The 23,458-nt window shown below is 35.0% G+C and overlaps 1 protein-coding gene across 2 annotated transcripts; it reads right to left on the minus strand.

Moving 5' to 3' along the window:
- Nucleotides 1-1,139: 1,139 nt before the first annotated feature.
- On the minus strand, nucleotides 1,140-23,325 carry LOC145693592 (uncharacterized). 2 transcript variants are annotated; one of them, XM_081769726.1, is made up of 5 exons: nucleotides 23,003-23,325; nucleotides 6,680-6,906; nucleotides 5,250-5,403; nucleotides 3,938-4,034; nucleotides 1,140-1,266 (listed from the first exon to the last, which is right to left on the minus strand). In XM_081769726.1, exons 2-5 carry the CDS (start codon nucleotides 6,896-6,898, stop codon nucleotides 1,203-1,205), a joined length of 534 nt encoding a protein of 177 aa, XP_081625852.1. In that variant the 5' UTR covers nucleotides 6,899-6,906; nucleotides 23,003-23,325; the 3' UTR covers nucleotides 1,140-1,202. The 2 variants fall into 2 exon arrangements, with proteins under 2 accessions (XP_081625852.1, XP_081625844.1); XM_081769718.1 differs by lacking the exon at nucleotides 23,003-23,325 and having other exon boundaries at nucleotides 6,680-6,986.
- Nucleotides 23,326-23,458: the final 133 nt, after the last annotated feature.

The raw sequence follows: 23,458 nt of genomic DNA on the forward strand, positions 1-23,458 counted from the left end.
TCTCAACCTTATACTGCCGTTGTTTTACCTGTTCATGGGGAAGTAGTTTCTTAACATGAAGTGGTACGTTTTGTCGCGGATTAAATATCCGAAATGTTTTAATTAGTCTATGACAGGTTGTAATTTATGTAAGTGGTACGTTTTGTCGTGGAATAAATATCAGAAATGCTTTAGTTAATCCATGATAGGTTGTCATTTATGACAGGTCGTCAAAAGTGGTACGTTTTGTCGCGAAAATTCAAGTGGTACGTTTTGTCGCTGGTACGTTTTGTCGGGACACCCTTTGCAGCACGAGGTTGAGGTTTATTTCTGTTGAGTAACATTATTGAAATATCATCTTAAATTATAAATCCATGTCTCACACAACATTGGTGTTGAATATATACCCCATACTCCAGTCTATTGAGATTAGTATCTTATCTCAACATAGAAAGCAACACTTTTCCTGAGTTCCTTGGTGAATATACTATGCGACCTGGCAGATCAGCATCCAATTAGTTTACCATTAACCACAGTTTGATGTTGAAGCTGAGCGTCCCGTTTCAGCACGAAGTTTTACATGAGACACTGACCTGTAGAATCCGAACAGTAATGCGTTCAGTGTTTGTAAGGTCTTCCACTGGGAATCGACCACGACCCTAGGCGCACCAAAGACGTACACCACTAGACAAACGTCAAGGGCTAAGCAAACTTTTAAATTATCAGCTTTCAGGAAAGAAAGAAATATAAATTAAATCCTAGAACCACTGCTACACAGGGTGCGAAATACTGAGGATGGCCATTCCCATACTTCAAAATTTTGGAAGAAAATTCATCCTCAATAATTTACTGGAGAGATATGGTGACATCGACACTGTCAGAAGTATACAAACTATTTACAGTAAATCTGTGCAGTTAGTGGACAACCTAGTGGATAAGCATTATCCCTAACCTTACATATATCAATAATTTTGGATGTTCAATATATGAAATCTTCATTTCAAAACTTTCCAGTGCAATTTTTTTTTACTTATTTATTTACTCCTATCTCTCCCCGATCATAACTGTTATGATTTCGCATCCTGCTGCTACATAATTGAAATAAATTATCCCTACATTCTACGCAATAACTGATATAAGGTTCCATGAAAACAATCAGCTTGTATTACAATGTTATTTATTGAACTTATTTACATATTTTGTATTATTTCTAACTTATTTCCTTAATTGGGTTCCTCAACTTCAACGGTGTGACCTTCCACTACAGGTTTTGAATTTCTTCGTTCTCTGCAAAATAACGATCATAAATACGTACTGAAAAACATGTAATTGATTGCACAGTTAAAAGAAAACATTCATATTGCTTACCTTATAAATACGCTCTCATTAAAATACATTATTATTCTTTGAAGTAAGTGCCACACAAGGCAACAGAGTCTGGCACTCGTTTCTCAGATCTGGTGATCCATGGCTTGGAAGCACTCCAAATATGATCTCTATAGCATTACGGTAGAATTTTTTATAGTGAATTAATATTCCCTAATCGAGCTCACCTATTCAGATGTTAGATTTGTAGTGTGACACTTCTTATTCAAAGTGTCTTGACTATGTCAAATACAATATAATTCATCTTCCCATACTGAAAATTAATAAAGTAATTTTAAACACTACTATACACAAACATTACCCAAACACTCTTTCGGTTTAGCGGCATCCCTTATATTCTACATTTTACGTTTTACAGCCTTATTTGATTAAATTTTGACGATCACTCATAAGAAACACTTGAAAGGAAAGAATCGCGTTTGTTACAATTACAACATACTCTCCCACAGTCTGATATTAAGTCGTCTCGGGATCGCACGAATCTGTCTGGGTCATACAGGGTCAGGGATCTGACTACTTCGGGATCACGAGTCACGAAGTATGTTACTCGTTTCATCACTGGTACCACTGCATGGTATTTATTCACTTTACCTATTTCAATGTTCTAGTGCCAGTAAATTTTCAGTAAAGTTTTTTTTTTATTTCCTACCTGAAAATGTGCATTGTTCTTGATTAGTTTTGATGTTATTTTACTTCTTTTCTATCTCCTGAATGAAACCGTATCTTCTGAGAAGGAAAAAAAAAACTACAATACCATCTGTATCTTAATTAATTATAGTACTTTATTGCTTGTTTCTATACTAAACGAAATAATCTTATCGTCTGGAAGATACTGCAATCGCATATTTCTCTATTACAATGGCATTGCAGAGTTTTCCAGAATGTAAGATGGTTTCATTTAGTATAGAAAAGAAGTAATTAACTCTAATCAATCAAGAAAGAGGGTGGTATTGTAGTTTTTCTCTCATGAGATGAGTTCGTTCAGTAGATAGAAAAGATGTAAAATAACACTAAAATTAGTCAAGAAAAAAATAGGTTAGTTGCTTTCTGTTTTTCATGCAGCAGGTAGGAAATGTTTTTAGAAGGCAAATATAACAGTAAGTGCCTATCTCTCTATTACTCTGACATCGCAGTTTTCAAAAAATGAAATTTCCTGCAGTATAGAAAACAAGTAATCAACACCAAAATTAATCAAGGAATAAAAGTTATTCTTTAAAAAAAAAAAAAAAAAAAGATTTCATTCAGCAGATAGGAGTAATCAAAAAATAAAATTAACAGAGGTACTTTCTTCCAGAAGACAAGAAAATAAAAATGTAAACAGTAATGAATCTCGATTTTAGTTAAAATTTCCATCCTCCGAGGAAAGTAACAGGCAAGTTGCTAAATTATAAGGGATAATAAAATAATAAATACATACAAGGTAAACATTTCATCTCATTTCACTGTGTACTAATACATGAGTGCGTAAAAATGAACTCATCTCGCTATATAAAATACAAAGACCTAAGTGATTGAGTGACCGACAGATCTTTGCACAGGCCAAATCGCTTAAGATAGACAAGTTAAATATGGACAGTACATGGGATTTGTTACGTAGGATACCACTAAGGAAGGATTTTTGCAAACTCGACAGGAAGGGGAGGAAAATAGGTGTGGGACGTATTTTTAAAATATGACCATATCTCCGAATTCCTTAAGGTTACAGACTTGAAATTTGATATTCGGATGTCTCATTTCAAATAATTTGACATATTTAAGCGCTTTTTGATATTTTAGTACAAAGGAAAAAAAGAAAAAAAAAGGTGAGAAAGAAAAGGAGTGAGAATTACAATTATTATAAGATGTCGAAATCTCTGAATTTATGAAGGTTTGAAACATGAAATTTGGTATTTTCATATTATTTAAAATAAGTAGATAAGAATTTAAGCGCTTTTGAAATATGCCTCGGAGGTAAGAAAGGGGGGTGGAAAGAAAAATGGATGGGGATTATAATTATTATAGTAAAGTATTTAATCCCTTAAGGTGAGAGATTTGAAGTTCAGTATTTCCATTTCTCATTTAAAATACTTTGCCACGTGTTTCGGCCTTTTTTTTTTCTTTTTTGACATGCTAGTAAAAAGGGAAAGAAACGATGTGGAGAGGAGAAAAAAAAAAGGTGGGGATTACAATTATTCTAATAAAATGTCGATATCTCTAAATCTTTTAAGATTTGAAATATGGAAGTAACTTCTCATTTAAAATTATTACAAAAGCGTTTTATGATACATATCCTAAAAGGAAGAAAAAGGGAAGGATTACAATTATTATAATAAGATGTTCATATCTTGGGGTCCGGGAAAGTAAGAGGCATTGAAACGCTGTAAATCTCTTTTTCCTCCAAATCCACAGAATTCTATGCATATGATATTGATCTAGTGACCTATAGATGTGAGAAATGTAGTGAATACAAAACGTGTATGTAGAGAAGAACGCGTCCATGGACTAAGTTGCAGATCCCTAGCTTATTTAGTGATGGTAAGAACTTTCCAATCTCTCTCGTGATTGTAAGGAAAATAGGTAAAACTATACTTACCTACGCAGTAGTCTAGGCTCCGCCTGCTGCAGCCAAACACCCAATACTTCCTTCACCGTTTCTTCTATTGCGACGGTGTACATCTTACGAACAGCAGCTGAAAAGAAAGATAGAATTTCAAGCAAATACTAGCGATTTTTATTCTTAAAAAAAACTGTCATTTGAAATAAATTTCCCTCTTAAATAGCTTTACGGAATTATGGTATGGTTTCTAAACATGGATACCTAGAGCTGAAACTAATTCCTATATTATTTTTCAAGTCACCTAAGCTAGGCCCCTATTTTGTGATTTTTATGTAAGGGTACTATAGAAAGTTATCTTCCACCACACTTTTGGTATATTATATAATGGAAAAGTTACATTTTTCGATACAAGTGTAACAAGACTTTCTTCCGGTGCCCTTAGTGGTGATATGGTTTTGAGTCAACGTTTAAAGTCACCTTAAATAACACTACAAAAAACACATTAGGTTTTGGCTACCTTCGTTGTCACGATAAATTGAAAGATGAAGACGACAGAAAGACGAAAGTTTGACTATTCGCCGTCTTGAAAGCCTGCAACTTTTCTCTTTTTATACTGGAATTATGGTAACTTCGAAAGCTATGTTCTTCTAGTGTTTTCTCTGCGTTCCAGTGTTAGACAAAGAGCTCTGAAATTTTGCACCTTTAAAATATCGGCAGGGGAGACACTTTGGCATACTATGTAATACTACCAGACTAACAGTGTTGCCAACCCAACAAAGTTATATTCGTGTGGTAGACAGTATCAAATTTACAGGTATACACGAAAAGTCTGGTGCAAAATTATACTTCACAGTAGTGATTCCTACACTGTACTTCAATTTAAATTCGTTGACACTATTGACTTTATTTAGCCCTGGAATCATTCCTACCTTGGAATTTTATTTGGTTTTAGATTTTCCGTACACCTTACAAATTCTTTTTGAATGCTTTTCAAAGCAAAGATTTGTTTAAATATGTACTTTGCCAGTAAAGCTTTGTTTACAACATAGAGTGTTGGATCAGTTATTGAATTTCCTATACATTCTACACAGATGTTATATTCACCCAGTAAGGGTGAACACATTTACATATTTTACTACTTGACAGTAAAAGAATCCTAAAGTACTCAAAGCATACTTTATTCATGAAGAATTACTTCTGATTGCTTGGGACATACTAATATGAGAACACACGTCCAGTACGAGAGAAGTAAGACTTGATAATTAGCAAACTGGAATTTTGTATGGTTACTAGCATAAATAAATAAATGAAGTTAAATATTTCAGTACAACTTTTCAAATCAACTTACTGTTGATCTTACTGTGCTTTTTTGCTTCATGATCCTTGGTTTCCTGCCAGAGTAGGAGAATTCCATTGCGAGTTTGTCGCACAAAGTTCTTCTTATTGCATTGTGAGCGAAACCTTTTAAAATCCTTACCACCAATTGACAGTAATACTTTTACCTGAAAGAAAGGAAAGTATTTAGATCTAATGCATGCTGAAATCAAAAAGAAAAACAATATATACAAGGGTCCGTATTGTTATGTTTTTCTACCAGTGGAAAAAAAAAAACAAAGCATGAATGAAACTAGATTAATTTTTAGATACCGTAATGTGAAGCGTGAAAAAAAAAAGGCGTGGGGTTCTGAGTTTCACGGAAGGCCGTATCAAATGGGCTACGTGACTAACAAAAACTGTTTGCCTGGGATTTATTTGGTAACTTTCAGCTTTATATCGGAATAGCGGTTATTTAAAAGGACCATTGTCCGTTTGAATTAGAAAAAAATACTATATATATATATATATATATATATATATATATATATATATATATATATATATATATATATATATATGTGTGTGTGTGTGTGTGTGTTTGTGTGTGTGTATGTATATGGAAATTGCATACACTTCCAAAAGTAACAAGTAACAGTGGGTTAATCAGTGCTGCCAACAAGTAGTGTCAGAAAATAGCTAAATGACGCACAAAAACTAGCTAAAAATGGCTCAACTTACCTTAACTTATAGGTAACAGAATTTAGGAATAAAGAAACTAAATATTTGGTACTTTAAGTCTACTAGTTTACAAAGATGTTCTAATATTATTTATCTTTTGATATCTTCAAATCAAACAGTTTCACAATACAATTTGTTCCTTCATTGACTAGAAGTAATAAAATCTCTTGAATTATTTTCAACTTCTAATGCTGGGTATGGCTTGATAACACTATTGATCTATCACAAAAATATATACATGCACATGCACGCATCTCAACAAGAAAAACTCCACCCAAACTAAAAATACACTAGAAACTAATCAAACAAATTGACTATGGAGAAACCAGATCCAGGAATCCCAATTTACCGTGACGGACAGGTGAGACTGATAAAAGATATCTAATTTACTGTGACAATGTAAGTGCTGTTGTAAACAAAAGAATTAGAAAAATACCAAGATAAACTACTTTTTTTAGGTTTTTCATATTTTCTAAAAAAAAAAAAAAATGACTGCAAAAGATTTAATTGCCGCCTAAATGACTATATTAGCAAGTATGAATGGCAAGTTGACCAAAATTATAGTCCATAGCTAATGCACATGATAATGGCTAAATTGGCAAAAATGGAGTTGATGCTAACATTTAGTCAAAAGAGAGATGTTCCAAAAAGACGTAAATTAAAAGATATAACAAAGATTTGAAACCTGCTTCATAACTTGTACAGTTTTGATAGGATACTTACATATTTCTTTCCGAAGTTAGGTTCTTCAAGCTTTCTCTCAAATGTTTGAAAATCATTGAACGTTCGCAGAGGCAGAAGGCCAAGAAGTTCGGATTCTTCGTTTATGGACTCTGCTTTCACACTCACACCATTACTTAGAAGTGTGTCGACCTTCATCTCGACGGAAGATACTCTTTCACTAAGGTCAGCTAAAGTAGATTGCATTTGGCCAAATACCATTCTGATATCTGCAATAAATTTTAGGAAATATTGTTTTGAAGGTGTTAATATAACTAGAAAATATATTATTTCACAAACCATTGAAACAATTAAATGTACTACCATGAGCAAAATAAATGACGCGTCTCTTTATTTTGAAGTTTTTTGAAAATATCTCCGTTTTCTTTATATGTTCGAAATTTCGGAAGGTTTCCCCAGCAGGACAGGTTAATAACAAACCCGTTTTTAATATTTGTGTTAGATATTAGCTTAAAATAAAGAAATTAGAAGCAAAAAACATTAAATCGACAGAAATCTCGAGAATTACCAACTCTGCTAAAGTGGGAAATTTTCAAGAACACGAGGGAATTCTGCAGTTCAACACGAAGCAGCGACATCTATGTCATTGAGAGAAATGTGGATTAAATCTACAAACTAAACTTTTAACGAATATTTCTAGTATGTGTTATTATATGCATTATCTGCAAACTCCAAATATATGAATATATGCTAAGTATTAACATAAAGATAGAGCAAATAGTGGAAATTATCTATGGAAAAGGACGAATTGGTAGGACGATCGTAATGAAATATCGTCTTTACCGGAACAGGCTCAGTTCACGTAAAAAGCAAATAGCTCAGCTAGTTAAAGCAACGAGTCTGTATGCTGAAGGTAGCGGGTTCGATCCCCTGGAAATGCCATTGTCATTTTTATCACTACACTACGGTTATTTTATTTATTTTTTTATGTGGGAAAGAATCAAATTGTAACGTATGTGTAAAACTCATGACGATACCAAAAAAAAGAAAAAATGCCGTTGTCGCACTTGCACTAGCGTCCCTAATTTTGTTTGCAAACAGTTTCGTAATTATTTCCCCTGTGCTCACTGCTCACCATATGCTCGCTGGCGCATAACGAATGTTTCCCAGTAAATGTTAATTCTAATTTGGAGAATTTTATAAAGTTTCACAATATTTCTCACTAGATAGTCTTCTATCTACGTGTTTGGATATTTTGATAACAGATGTCCCTATTAAATGTTTAATTTTCCCTAGATGTTTAATTACGGAAAAGTTTTACAATGTATTTGTATTGAATTGAAATTGTTTTGAATTTACTACATAAGGTAAGTAGACCCAAGGAGGAGAACTCAAGTAATTGATATTCTACGTAAAAGTAACCTATTGTAGAATGATGATGCTTCTTACCTTCAGCACATAATCTTTACGTTAGAGAGTCAGACAGAGAAAAATCCTGTTTTTCCTCCTCTATGACCACCCATCTTAAACCTCTACATATCGTTGTTCGTCTCACAAAATTTCGGTGCTCCAAAAACATTCAAATAATAATAATAATAATAATAATAATAATAATAATAATAATAATAATAATAATCCAGAATATGCCATCCTTACATAATGTAAGGATATCTTAGTTTCCTAGTTTAAATCTTAAATATCTTAGTTTAAAATGCTTTCTTTAGTACTTATTTGAGCAACCATGTAGGAGGGGGTACGACTTTTTATTTTGCCCCTCTCATTTCAGTACCCTTCCAACAGAAAGTAATTTTTGATAAGCAGGACAGACAAAATGAATAAGAAATATATTTACAGCATCCTCTCCCCTTTCATGATTGGAATATCACGTAATATTTTTTATTCTACGAAAGATGGCCCTGTGCGGTTAGGGGTAGGTAACTAAAAGAATACCTAATATATAGCGCCCCTTGATTGTAATATTACCGCTTCTTTATTTGTACGAAGGAGCCCCTACACAATCAAGGGTGACAAAAAGAATAGGAAGAGTGTCTATTGATTCCAGTGGTGGATGCAGCACGAACTCCTGGGGGAGGGGAGGGGAAGTGAAACATTCTTTTGATGATGTGAAGCTGTCACAAATTACCACTTAACTAAACTAAACAATAGTGGGGGGAACCGGAACCCAGTCAGTTTAAATTGATGTAAAAGTTTAATTTTTGGCTTCATATTAAAGTTTTGGTTTCAAATGAGAGTTTCAGTCCAAGTGGTCAATGATCAAATCTCGTGGGCTCTTCAGTGTAGGCTAATACGGCCCCCTTATGAGAAAAGGCAAAATTGTTAACATGTTTATAACTTTCGAATTTTTCGTCTATTTTAAAGAAATATTTTGCTTCGTATTAAAGTGTTGGTTCCAAATGACAAATTCAGTCCGAGTGGACAATGATCAAATCTCCGGGGGGGGCTCTTCAGTATAGGGGGCTACGGCTCCCTTATGGGAAAAGGCAAAAATATGAAAATGCTTATAACTTCCGAATTTTCCGTCTATTTTAAAGAAATTATTGGCTTCATATTAAAGTCTTGGCTTCAAATGACAATTTCAGTCCGTGTGGACAATGATCAAATCTCGGAGGGCTCTTCGGTGTAGGGGTTTCGGCTTCTTTATGGGACAAGATTCACGTAGTTGATATTGCAAAATTGTTTTATATATATAAGTGGAAACTTGCACCATTTGGTTAATTTTACCTCTTATGTTTTGCAGATTCATATTCCAAGCAATAGTTACTCCGCAGAGCTAATTGAAGGCACTTACTAGTTTCATTAAAATGAAATGTCTTTTATGAGAGGAGCAGACGAACGAACAGGCACCCAAACGTTGGTTGAGTCGTACGGTCGTTAAGCTCCCTTCAATTATTATTATTATTATTATTATTAAAGCTTTTTGCTCCTAATTTAGTTATTTTACTTTATTATTTAACGAATATATTGAAAATTGTCAGAGACACGTATGCAGTAATTTATTTCGGGAGGGGTCCGACTTCAATATTAGGATAAATTATAATAAAATTTTAAAAGATAATCCCCAAAATTAGGCTAAATTTACAGAAAAGTTGGGGTTTCAGAGGGGGTCCGGACCCCCTGGACCCACCCCTGAATGCGTCCTTGTTTGTCAGTAACATTTCCTCATTTTGAAACCCTCAAAAACTTCGGATAGACTATATAAAGGAAAACGAGTTATTTTCGATAAAATATCACTTCAAGGAGACGCGACAGTTTTATTGCACATGGTGGTATCCAACGTTCACAAGGGCAAGAATTCCTTCCCTTTTATTCTTTTGCTATTGTGCTGTATCGAAAGGTCAGGTTTGTAACATATTACTCCTACGAACAAGCATGACTGGCAGATAGGAATACTGAACACAACTCCAGAGAAATTCATGCTGAACTTACGTCTTTACGCTTTGGTGATTTGCCCTCAAGGTCAATCGAGTGGTAATTCAGTTCCGTCTCTGTTCTTAAGCCATGTTCGTATTACTTCGAACAGTTTTGATAATGAAAAGCATGCCTCTTAATATAACAGACTTCTTTCGCGTAAGAAATCGAAACTCAGTTGGTCAGAGCAACTAGTCTGTAAGAATTAGGTTGTTAGTTAGTTAGGAGCCCAGTACGAGTAAGGGTTTTTATTATTATTGTTTTTTTTATGTGAGGAAAAATCAAATTGTGACATCCCGATATCAAATGTATTTGATTAGGTAGCTTTGTCTTAGCGAAACTTTAAACATCAGTAACTGTCGAAATTATTTCACTAACCGATCACTTACTGAACATTTCAAACACGTCAAACCAGTGGCATAACATGAAGGTTAACCTCTCCTCCGCAGTCCTTAGTTATGCGTCCGTACTTTCAAGGGCGGACTAAGGGCCGGGCGACTGCCCGGGGCGCCAGAGAAAGAGGGGCACCAAAACGAGCCTCAAAAAGTAAATTTTATAATGTGCTTTCTACTGACGTTTTTGGTTTATATTCTTGTAAAGTAGTGGCAATTATATGATCTTTTTCCATTTCACTATGGAAGAAGAGAGTTTCATAGTACTAAGGGGGCTGTATCGAAAAATTGAGAGATGGCATGTAGAATAAAGAGTGCCGGGAATTAAGTATTGTTGGTTTGTTTGCTTGAGTTTAGCGTTCCACGGTTATGCCTTAATGGGCAAGGGAGATGTGGATACTAATTATAGTGGAATCCGAACCACTTTTATCGTTCAACAGTAATCCACCGGGAATTGGACCCGGTACCACAGAAGGCAGGCGTGCTAGCCACTAGACCAGGGGGGGTGGAGTTGGTATTGTTTATAGCGGGCCATATTCTTTGTGAAGTTTTCCTAGGTAAGGATTTCTTTTTGAAAATGGGTTTAAAACAGGGGCGTCATTTAGGGAGGGCAGGGAGGGGCATTTTCCCCCCCTGAGTTTGAGATGTATATAGAGTTTATCATTAGAATAGTAGTAAATCAGTGAAAAACGCGAAATTTTACTTATATCAAGAGGTCTTGCCCCCCCCAAAGCAAAATCTGAAATGACGCTCCTGGTTTAAACTATTAAAAACACTATGATAAAATGTAAAATATAGGCTACTACTAGGGGAAGGGCGCCAAAAAGTCACAGGAATAATAATAATAATAATAATAATAATAATAATAATAATAATAATAATAATAATAATAATAATAATAATAATAATAATAATAATAATAAAAAATATGAATGTCTTTGGAGAGCCGAAAGTATGTGACACGAATCATTATAGGTAGAGCTTTAAGATGAGTGGTCATAGGGGAGGAAAAACAGGATTTTTCTCTCTCTGACACTCTAACGTTAAGATTATGTGCTGAAGGTAAGAAGCATCATCATTCTACAATAGGTTGCTTTTACGTAGAATATCTGTTACTTGAGCTCTCTTCCTTCGGGCAACTTTGCTTATGTAGTAAATTCAAAACAATTTCAATTTAAGACAAATATTTATAGAGAAAATTAAACATTTAATAGGGAAATCTGTTATCAAAATATCCAAACATGTAGATAGAAGATTATGTAGTGAGGAATTGTGAAACTATAAAATTCTCCAAATTAGAATTAACATTTACTGGAAAACATTCGTTATGCATCAGTGAGCACAGGGGAAATAATTACGAATCTGTTTGCAAACAAAAATTAGAGACACTAATGCAAATGCGACGATATTTTCTCTTTTTTTTTTTTTTTTGGTATCGTCATGAGTTTTACACATATGCTACAATTTGATTCTTTCCCAAATAAAAAATAAATAAAATAACCTTAGTGATAAAAATGACAACAGTCCTTCACGGGATTCGAACCGTCTACCTTCGGTATACAAACTCGTTGCTTTATCTAACTTTTTTTTTTAACCAACTTTTTTTTTCACTTTTTTATTATTATTATTCACTTATTATTTACATTATTGTCGAATTACAATAATAAAGTTACATAATTGACAGTTATAATTACATTGTCAGTACAGAATGTGTAATATAAAAATTATAAAGATTGACCATAGAAGAGATAATTCAGATAATTAGCAAATAATATTTTCTTTCTTGGCGGAGGGAATTTACCATATCGTAAACACAGGAAGTCCTTGTACGTGTGACGTGCTTCAGGAGAACAAGGAGACAGAATAAATTCAATTGTGTTCGCACTCAGCCAAATGACAGAATGATGTTTCTGTTTTGGAAAATACTTGAAATCAGGTAACAGGAGCATTTGGACAGTAACACAGTCGCAGCTGATTTTACACAGGTATTGAATCATTTCACAATAGATTTTCCAAACTGGTGTTGATCTGTTGCAAAGCGTGAAACGATGTTCCAACGTATCCACTTTTCCACAGATATCACATCGATTGTCGTCAGTAATCTGGAGATGATGTCGTTTTGCCTTAGTGTCTATGATGTTATTAACAACCCTGTACCATAACGAACGAGCTGAAGTTGATATAAAATTGAAGGAAATGTTCCTCCAAATCTGTTTCCAATTCTCATTTGGTAATGTGAAGATTATGTGATGACAGCGGCTATTTTGTTGTTGTAAAAGCAGAGTATAAAGAAGTTTCACACGTTGAGGAAGATTTTGGGCGCCACTGGCAGACAAATAAAAATAAGTACATAGAACCTCTGTAAAATACCAAAATTCGGGAGGAATGAGAGGCAAAGACACTGGTAATGTTTTATCATTGGTAGCGACGAGAGATGAAAGTAATGTAGTGCTGAGTTGATCTCCAATGCCTTGAATGTTTTGGAATCCTCTGTGGTAAAATAAAGCTTTCATTTTACTTTCAACATGTATCAAGTTCAATCCTCCTTCATGATATGGCAAACATGTAGCTGGATAGCGTACTCGAAAAATCATACCTGCCCACATAAACCAGTTACCTATACTTGTAAATTTGTGAATATAAGGTTTAGGCATTGGCAAAATTTGACAGATATACCACAACTTGGAAAAGGCATATGTATTCACAAAATATGCACGAGATATCAACGAAAGTTGACGATATTGGTGTTGATGTAAAACAGATCTCACCCTCAGAAAAACATCTTCATAATTTTTGATATGCTGTCATGTAAGTTGCGGGAAAAATAAATGCCCAATATTTTCATAACCGGCACTACTTTCTGAAAATGGTCATATGAATTTGTAGAACCATTTCCTAAGGGCATGAGTTTAGTCTTTACTCGATTAAGAAGTGCACCTGAATATTCAGAATATTTTTGAACACAGTCTTCAACAAGTTCTAAATCCTGTGGGTCTCTCAAAAACACATTTACGTCATCAGCAAAACTACACACTTTGATAGGAACATTACAGATACGAAGACCTTGTATACGTTGATTGATGTTGTATAGTAAAGGGCATATGGAAATTATAAATAGAGTCATACTTAATGGACAGCCTTGCCTGACACTACGTTTTATAGCAATAGGAGTTGTCAGAAACCCATTGACTTTTAGTTTCGATTGTGCTGCATCATACAAAACTCGAATCCAACGAATAAATAAATCTTCGACTCCCATGTGTTGCAACAAAGACCACAAATAATTGTGATTTACACGATCAAATGCCTGGTTGAAATCTAAGGCTAGCAAAGCATGACTAGTATTTTGAGACTGGTAATTTGCAATAACATCACGTACAGTTTGTAGCACATAGTAAATTTTCTTTTCACCTCCTCGTGCATACTGAAATGGTCCAGCAAGAATATCAATATATGGTAGGAGTCTATTGTTCAAACAACGAGCAAGCAACTTGTAATCGCAATTGAGAAGAGTTATCGGTCGATAGTGATTAACATTTATAGGATGTGCTTGTTTAGGTATAAACACTGTAACACCAGGAGTGCGATACAGAATCTGTGGATTATCACTGAAATATTCGTTAACAAGAGCAGTTAGTGTTTCACCGATGAGAGGAAAAAATTTAGCATAAAATTCTCCAGGTATTCCATCTAGTCCTGGAGATTTTCTTTTAGGTGCTGTCATTACTGCCTGTCGTACATCATCAATAGTGAATGGCCGCACAAGAAATTGTTTTACTGTATTTTCAAGAACACAAGAGGGTGGTGCAAAAGAGTCCTCAGGCATGTTATGAATTTCAGAAAAACTATATAGGTTGTGGTAATACGACAGAAATACATTTTTAATGGATGCAATATCTTCATGAAGTTGTCCTTCCTCATCACGGATGTGATGGATCCACTTACCTTGGCCTCGTTTCATCTCACGAAGTACATGATATAATGATGGTTCTTCATCAGCATCTACAAAGGGGACCTTGCTTCTAATCTTGATTCCAGCTATACGTCGACGATTCAAATTTAGAAGCAATGCTTGATAACGTTTAACCTGAGGTAACATGGACAAGTCAGAAACAGCAGCACATCGAGCTTCTCTTAAGCATCTGTTATAAAAGTAAAGCAAATTGCGAAGATCTCTGGATTTTTCAGAGGAGTACCAGCGGCAGAAGCTAGTAAACCGTTGTTTGAAGTAACTATGCCACCACTCGCTAAGAGTAGGAAAATATTTCCTTTGCCTAATCCAGTATTGCCACTTCGATTGAAACTCAGCACAAAAATGATCATCTTCCAATAACGAAGTATTTAATTGCCAATAACCCCTACCTCGTTCAACATTTAGACGAGTTAAAGAAAAAGTTACAATATAAGCACAGTAATCAGAAAAGGAAGTAGGAACAATTTCAACTTGTTTAATACATGGCACCAATGGTGGGGAGACATATATACGATCAAGGCGTGATGCACTTTGATATGATAAGTAAGTATAATCACGTGCCTGTGGCCTCAGACATATCCATGTATCTTGTAAATGAAGTCCAGTTACTAATTCCTGGAGAGCGTGACTGAAATTAAAGCCGGGCGTTTGATCTTCAGGTCTTAAAACACAATTATAATCACCTGCCATAATTAATTTTTCAACATTGGGTCCTAGTGTGAGAGCTACATCCTGTGAAAAGAAGGAATTTCGCTGGATTCTAGCTTGCGAGCCACTCGGTGCATAAAGGTTGACAACATTGATATCCCCTAGTTTGCCACTTAAGATGCGAGCAGACGGATGATACATAGGAGAAGAAAAACGTGTTGAAGGCCTGAAAGCAATTGCTGTACCTGTGCCACTATTGTCAAAATTATTTTCAACTATGTATGATGGACTTAAATTTAGTTCCGCGATACCAACTTCCTGTAAAAGAGCAACATCAATTCCTTCATTTCGCAGAAAATCACAGAGTGCGAATTGCTTCAGGGGACTTTGTATATTGTTAATGTTAATTGTAGCTATTTTAAGCAACATCACATTGGCAAGGAAATACAATGACCACTGAGGAAGAATACAGTTCTTCAAAGAAAATAGCAGAAACAGCATAGTAGTTAACGTAAAAATGAATTTGAGAAAACTTAGAACACAGAAGTATCATAAAGTAAACCTAACCTAACAAAATCAGCACGGTAGTTAACGTAAAAATGAATACGATAAATCTTAGAACACATAAGTATCATAAAGTAAACCTGACCTAACAAAAACAGCACAGTACCGTAGTTAACGTAAAAATAAATTTGATAAAACTTAGCATACAGAAGTATCATAAAGTAAACCTGACCTAATTAATAAAAGAGAACTAATCTAGTTGCATATAGCTTAACTTATTAAAATATAATGTGCAAGAGAAATAATCACATCATAACAGCGCTTCTTGTAGACATACTAGACATATTTGTGTTAGCTTCAGTTCTTTTTGAACAGTTTTTGACTTATTTCGTTTCGTTTGGTACGTTTACGACGAGTACAAGTTTCTTCGGTAATTTCATTTAAGTCTGTGATAGAAGAATCAACATGTATGTCACTAGAATGAGAAGATATACTGTGATCAGTTATACTTTTATCAGACAAGCTATCTTGCTCTTGGGAACCAGGCAAGTTGCAAACCTGACCATTACTGCTATTCTCTGTAAAATTCAATTTATCAGAAGAAATTTCTCGCTCATCAGGTACATTCTCCATTTCATTGGTAGAATGAGATGGAGGGACATCCGCTGATATGTGTGTCTGTTGTACTGGAGATAACGGCAACTGAGAATCATGATCACAGTTATCTGACTTCTCAGTAATAGTGCCACTAGATGTATTTCTTTCAACTACTGAAGAACGAGAATTCACACTGTTTAATTCGCACACAGAATTTGTATTATTTAAAAGTTGCGGAAAATTTTTTTCGTCAAAAGTAGGCATACTAGGATCAGATGGGCACGAAACTGTATTTGATGTTTTATTCCTGTTGCAAGAGATAACGGGCATGCTATCAAATTTAGGCATAAGAGATGCTGAAGGGTCACTATGTTTAATTGTAGGAGCTACTTTTCCAGCATAACTGTTAGGATCACTAGGAACTCGAAGCGGGCAATTTGAATACATATGTGCCCCATTGCACCTGAGACAAGTCCGTATCTGATTTGGATATGTTACACAAAACTTTTGCCCTTGTATAAGTACAAAAGATGGAATAGGCTTTTTAACTTCCATGCGTATTAGCTTACGTCCCGTTCTTATTGGATACACATGATCTACAGAATACAATTCATCAGAAATATTAGATATAACACCGTATTCACCAAGAACTTTCCTAATTTCTAAATCTGCAAGTTCCATTGGAGTACATAACAACTTAACAGTAATAATTTGAACATCAGCCCATGAAACTGGAATTGCATGTTTGCCATCTGTATCAGTATAATACACAGTTCCACCAGAAGTACGCAAAACATTTTCACATAGGTCTTCCGTACGAAGTTTTACATACAACAACTTACGATAAACATCTATTTCTATGCTTAGGACATCATCAACAGAGAACTTGAAATTATCACTAAGCCACTGGTGCAAATTCAATGTACTTGGTCGTTGGGAAACATTTCCAAAATCATATTTTAAGGTATTTACCCTTTTTAACGACATGATTCATTCAATACCAATTCAGTCACAATAACAGACAAAAAAAATAATAATAGCAAGGATGATTGATAAGTAAGGCAACGCTGAAGTTAAACAGCGCCAAGGCTTGTTGCACAGAGCGAAAACACGTCTATACACTTCAACAAGCAAACACAGACTAAACCTTTCCCTTTCCCAAATAAAAAAATAAAAAAAATAACCGTAGTGTAGTGATAAAAATGATAACGCCACTTTTACGGGATCGAACCCGCTACCTTCAGCATATAGACTCGTTGCTTTAACTAACTGAGCTATTTGCTTTCTTACGTAAGCTGAATCTGTTCTACAGTAAAGACGATTTTTCATTACGATTGGGCTAACAATTCGTCTTTTTCCATAGGTAATTTCCACTATTTGCACTATCTATACGTTAATACTTAGCATAGATTCATATATTTGGAGTTCGCTGATAATGCATATAATAAGACATACTAGAAATATTTCGTTAAAATTTTCGTTTGTAGATCTAATCCACGCTTCTCTCACTGACATAGATGTCGCTGCTTCGTGTTGAACTGCAGAATTCCCTCGCGTTCTTGAAAATTTCCCACTTTAGCAGAGTTGGTAATTCTCGAGATTTCTGTCGATTTAATGTTTTTTGCTTCTAATTTCTTTATTTTAAGCTAATATCTAACACAAATATTAAAAACGGGTTTGTTATTAACCTGTCCTGCTGGGGAAACCTTCCGAGATTTCGAACATATAAAGAAAACGGAGATATTTTCAAAAAACTTCAAAATAAAGAGACGCGTCATTTATTTTGCTCATGGTAGTACATTCATGTTCAAAATGATTGTCGCATATCTATAACTGTCTTCTTGTGGAAAATTTTATAGGGAAAGAATTATAAGCACGTAAATTAGAATGAGTAAAACAAATGGACAAGAAAGTTTTATTTTCGTTTTATTGTTCTTATTTACTGCTCTTTTGACATGAAATTTGCCACATACATGTCTTTGCCGATTATGCACATACCAACATTATAAGAAATACAGGGCGAATTCGTTATCAAATTTTATTCCTACAACAACATATTTATAGACATGCGACAATAATTTTGGACATGGGTGTACGTTTGTGGTGGACAAACACCGTGTGCGTAGATTTTCTCAGGGTTCTACCGTTCCCCTCCACTTTCTTCAATCCATTATTTAATTCATTCTCATCATCACCGTCTCCTTTAGGCTGCCCCGCATAACCGTGGGACAAAACTCAAAGATTTTATTTAAATATGAGTTCGCTGTTCATTTAATCAGAAATCTTGGGGGGAAAAGTGGGGAACAATTAGGAAGACGTGTGTAGAAGACCACTATGTTGCAGAATTATGACCAGGTCATTAGAGTATGACGTCATTCATCAGCACTGCGGAAGGAAAGGGTTGATTGCTCAGAGGTAGAACGTTGCCTTTTGGTGCGACGGATCTTTGGTTCAATCTCCGGCCTTATGAGTTTATGATGGACAATATCATATTCGTGAGGGTTTTCCCGTTCTCATGCCACTAATTCCTTCATAATCATTCACTATCATTAGTCATCCGTGTATCTTAACATTAACCCTAGGAAGACTAAACTATAATTGGTCACGTGAAAGACTAAGGAGGGTCAATTTTGCTCGTGGTTGTAAATTCCAATTTTAACCCTACTAATGTATTTTAAAGTTATTTAATGACTGCTACTAATAAATGTGAGTTGTAAAATTATTTTAAGACTTGTGAAATTTTATTTTAATAGGAAATATTAAGTCCCAGTACAGACTACTACCGCATTTGGTTAGCAGACATGAAGTAGCTTGAAATACATTAGCCTGTGTAGACAAGTTACTATACTAAACCTGAGAGTATTACGTTTGCTCAATGTATAAAAGTAGATTATGTTAATTTAGTCATCCATTCAAAGAATAGATAAGTTTACATGATCCTTTCAAAGTAAAACTGTACTCCTCTTAACATTTCTGAGTTGCTAAAAAAAATGTACTTAGTCTCCTGCGCTAAAAAAAAAAAAAAAAAAAAAAAAAAACTACCACAATAATGTGCTTTCTAATAAAACTAAATTTAAGTTTAGATTACAGAAGAAAATACAAAAAAAATTCAAACGTTGTAAAATTCATTTGTTCGGGCAAAGAGAAAAAGAAAGTGCGGGCAAATTTGACCCACCTTCGTCTTTCTATGGTTAAGGACATAACAGCGGGGTTATGAAGAACGGGACCTACAGCTTAAAGTGAGATCCGAACCACTACTCAGTTTGCACTCGAGAGATATTGTTCTTCATTTGAACTCGAAACCAGAATCCCTTGATAACAAAAGCGATAAATCCACAGACCCATCATCCACGGAGGTCAACTGATAGAAATACGTTGCAGTGATCTTGCATACTTGTGAATATTTTAGGAGCCACTTAAGAACCAAAAGGGAAAGAACTGCAAAATGGAATCACTCTATAGTTATACACATTAAATCAATGGACAATTTTAAGACTATATAGTACGGAAGATCTAATTTAGTCAGTCAGAAATATAGGCTTAATTTAATTTGCTAATCAATACAGGAAGTGACTAATAGTTCTGGACCATTCATACTATCTTTCTAAATAAAACTTTTTATTATTATTATTATTAACAACAGTCAAACCTAATGGAAATCTCTGTTTCGTCGATCTACTTTCCAATGTTATAAATTTAGACACTTAATCAGCTTCTGTGGAAAAGTTTTGTTGACCGTCCGCTAGTGTGGCAGCGCACTACAGGCAGTTCGGCGGGAACTCCAAACTTGATAAAATAAAATCACAATTAAAGAGACAAGTTAAAAAAGTATTTTTCACGAATCCAACCCCCACTCAACTTGTGGACTATCATGCCTCCGACAAGGAAAATTCAAGCTTAACCAATGCTGAAGGAGTAGACTGCTGAATAATTTATGATGTAATGGCAAATCATTTGCAGAACTAGTTGACCTATGACCTCTAGTTTGAGCGAGTTGCGTTCATTTCTCGAGGTTGCGACCCTGTTCAATCGAATCATCAGCCTCAAATTACCTTTACTCTTAAAAAAAAGGGGGCAACGGTTACTCCACTTTAATCTAAGGTAAACGTATTTAAACAAAAAAAAAAAAAAAAAAAAAAAAAAAATGGTGTAAAGCAAACATTCCGGTTTAAGTGAAAAAAAGTTTAAAAAACACGTTTTTGGCCAATCCTGAAAAATAGCGTTATTTCTTTATTACATCCGTTCAGATTGCAAATATTTTTCTGAGATTTTAGATCCAGACTTCATTCACCTGATAGATAAAAAAAGTAAACAAAAGCACTAAAATCAATTAAGAGACAGAAGTTACTGTTTTTAGAGGATAAAAAGATAAAAATGTAAGCAACGAAAAACCTAGTTTTCTTCAAACTTACACCCTCGACTTCTTACCTAACAAACTTCAAACTAATATGCCAACTTATTTTCGCGTAATAATCCATTTTGAATTATTATTAATATCTAATAAGTAATTTTTCGAAATTCATCGTTCTTTTACCGTAAACCCAAAAGTCCATACCCGATCGAACCTTTCCTTGCTCTTATTGTAAAGCGATGAAATGAGTGATATCACTTAATCTAAGATTAGAGAAGTATACCTTAGAATAAGTAATTGTTACTAAATAAAGTCGGACATAAGTATTTATATTCTTCAATTTTGCCCCCAACCTCCGAATAAATATGGAAGAACATAAGGAACGAAAGATAAGCATGATGCATTCTAAAATGAGTGAAATGTCCACGCTTGCTTGCTGCATTTAAATATCATCCGTACCGATTCTTGGGGAAGCCACATCAGTTAAAATTTTTAGTGTATCGGTGAAAGCTAAAACAAGAAAGCTTAGGCAATGTATTAATTCAAAGCAGTTTTCTCCTCGATTGTAGAGATAAAACGTAATTTTCATTACTTTAGCGGACGGCTCTCCAAATTTAAATCGATTTTGTTGATTTTTTCACTAAATTTGAGGCACTACTTTACAAACACTTCACGAACCACAGCTGAGGGGAGGGGATTAGAAGCCCCGTAGGACTCGTTTTTACCCCTTATCTTTTAAGTTACACACGATTGGCATTGCAGCCATTGTAGACTGTCATTTTCCAAAACTTAACATACAAATACTGTCATTTCGTTCCTTGCTTGTATTCAACCGCCTTCCGCCCTGGCAAATAGCTCCACCATAACATACTTACTTTCCCATGTATACTCATTTGCACATACAATTTATTGAGTTTAAAACACTTACATTATCATTTAACTACCATCATTATTAATATGGGGTTAACTTTAGCAGATGGCTCTACCTAATTAAATAAATTATCTTAATGTGTTTAGACTTAATAAATCGTATCTGTTATATAGAATCCTACGAAATGGAAAATTAAGTATGCTATGGTGGATCTAATTGACAAGGCGGTAGGCAGACGAATACAAGCAAGGAATGAGATGGCAGTAAGTACATATGAAGCTTTGGAAAATGACCGTCTGCAATGGTTGCAATGCCAAACGCGTGTAACTTAAAAAGTAGGGGGAAAAAAAACGAGCCCTGCGGGGCATCTATTCCCCTTCGTTCGCTCAGCTATGCTACGTAAAGTGTTATGTAACGGCATATTTTTTGAACTGGGGGTGGCAATATTTTGCTTAAATTTTGTACTTTCTTGGTATATATTTTGTATTTTTTTATGGTTTAGGTAGGTTAAGTTAGTTTGGGTTAGTTTAGGTTAGGATGGGTTAAGATACTTGGGCATTACTCGAGCAGATGGTTCTACCAAATGTTCACACATTGCATTTCCCGGTTCCTTTTTGTAGAATATCCACTAAATGAGAAGCTAGTGCATAAACCACGAACCAACTTGTGCTAGGTGCCACAAAAAAAGCACGAATGCCATCTAACCGAGTCAGGGCAGGAGTGTAGCTGGGAGTCCCGAGCGGAGCGAGGGGATGCGTCCGTAGAGAGCAGGCGTGTCAGCGACGGAGGACATGCACATAAACGAGGAAAGTGGAAAAATACATAAAATATCCGCAATAATTTTTACATGGTGATTTTACCTGAATTCGTACTTTCTTCCTATATTTTCTGTTTTTGATGATTTAGGTTAGGTTTGGTTAGTTATGTTAGTAATTACGGTTACGTAACACCAACTCATTTCTCCTGTAAACACGGTGGTTTTACCTGATTTTGGCCCCCAAGTTCCAAAATTCTCTATATGTAACAGTATTATCTCAAATCTAGTGAAAAATGACCATAAAATCGATATAAATATGGTACAGCCGTCTGCTAAAGCAATGCCTTAACAGCTATCAAGTATTCCACCTATAAATTTTTAATATGATAAAGCCGTCTGCTGAAGTTAACGCTCTAATTTTTGTACTGATATTCAGGGGTGCCCGAGGAAAATTTTCTAGGGAGGGGCCCATCTCCATGGTTGCTATATTACGCCTGGTATTTAATATACATGATTTCCTATATTACGTATACATTTTCGTAAGCCAAAGGGGGCCCGGGCCCCACCCCCTCCCCTTCGGGCGCCTATCCTGATGCTAATTGTCAAGAGCCATCACTGACTTTAAAGAATCCAATGGCTAAATATGGTATACATTATACGGATGAACACACTTAAAAAAAAGAAAACAACATAAAAGGTATAAACATAAAATTCCATCCATATTTGAAAAGTAATACTTTCCTAAAAGCGCTCAGCGCACTAGTCTAAAATAAAAATCACCTTTTTATTTTGTAACTAAAACTAAAGTAGGGCTTACTATTACATTTCATACACATAGCTTACCTTTGTTTACCTTTTGGAAGAAATCAAGCGCCAAATCTCAGACTACTCACCAATCCTACAGATGGCTCCATTTGCTAAACAATCGACAAACGTCAAGCGTTTTGAATCAAGCTTGAAATAGGCTTAGTAGAAAGTTGATAAATTCAAGCTTCTTTTCAAGTTAAAAACAAGCTAAAATAAACGTTGATTGTCGCTTGTCGCATTCAAGCTTCTTTTCAAGTTAAAAACAAGCTAAAATAAACGTTGATTGTCGCTTGTCGCATCAACTGTACATTGCTAAGCCAAAATCAAGGGAAAGCGACCCTTGATTTAAGCTTACATGCTATCTGGGCATAGTTCATCTATTGTAACACGCCGATTGTTCATCACGCATTCGTCTACTGATCTCAGCAGTTCGTCTGTAATGACAAATGGTATCCCTGAACGCTCCTCGTCGTGTGTACTCCCCCTCCCCAG

Source organism: Thermobia domestica, chromosome 1, assembly GCF_964235325.1.
Source record: "Thermobia domestica chromosome 1, izTheDome1.hap1.1, whole genome shotgun sequence".
Lineage (NCBI taxonomy): Eukaryota > Metazoa > Arthropoda > Insecta > Zygentoma > Lepismatidae > Thermobia > Thermobia domestica.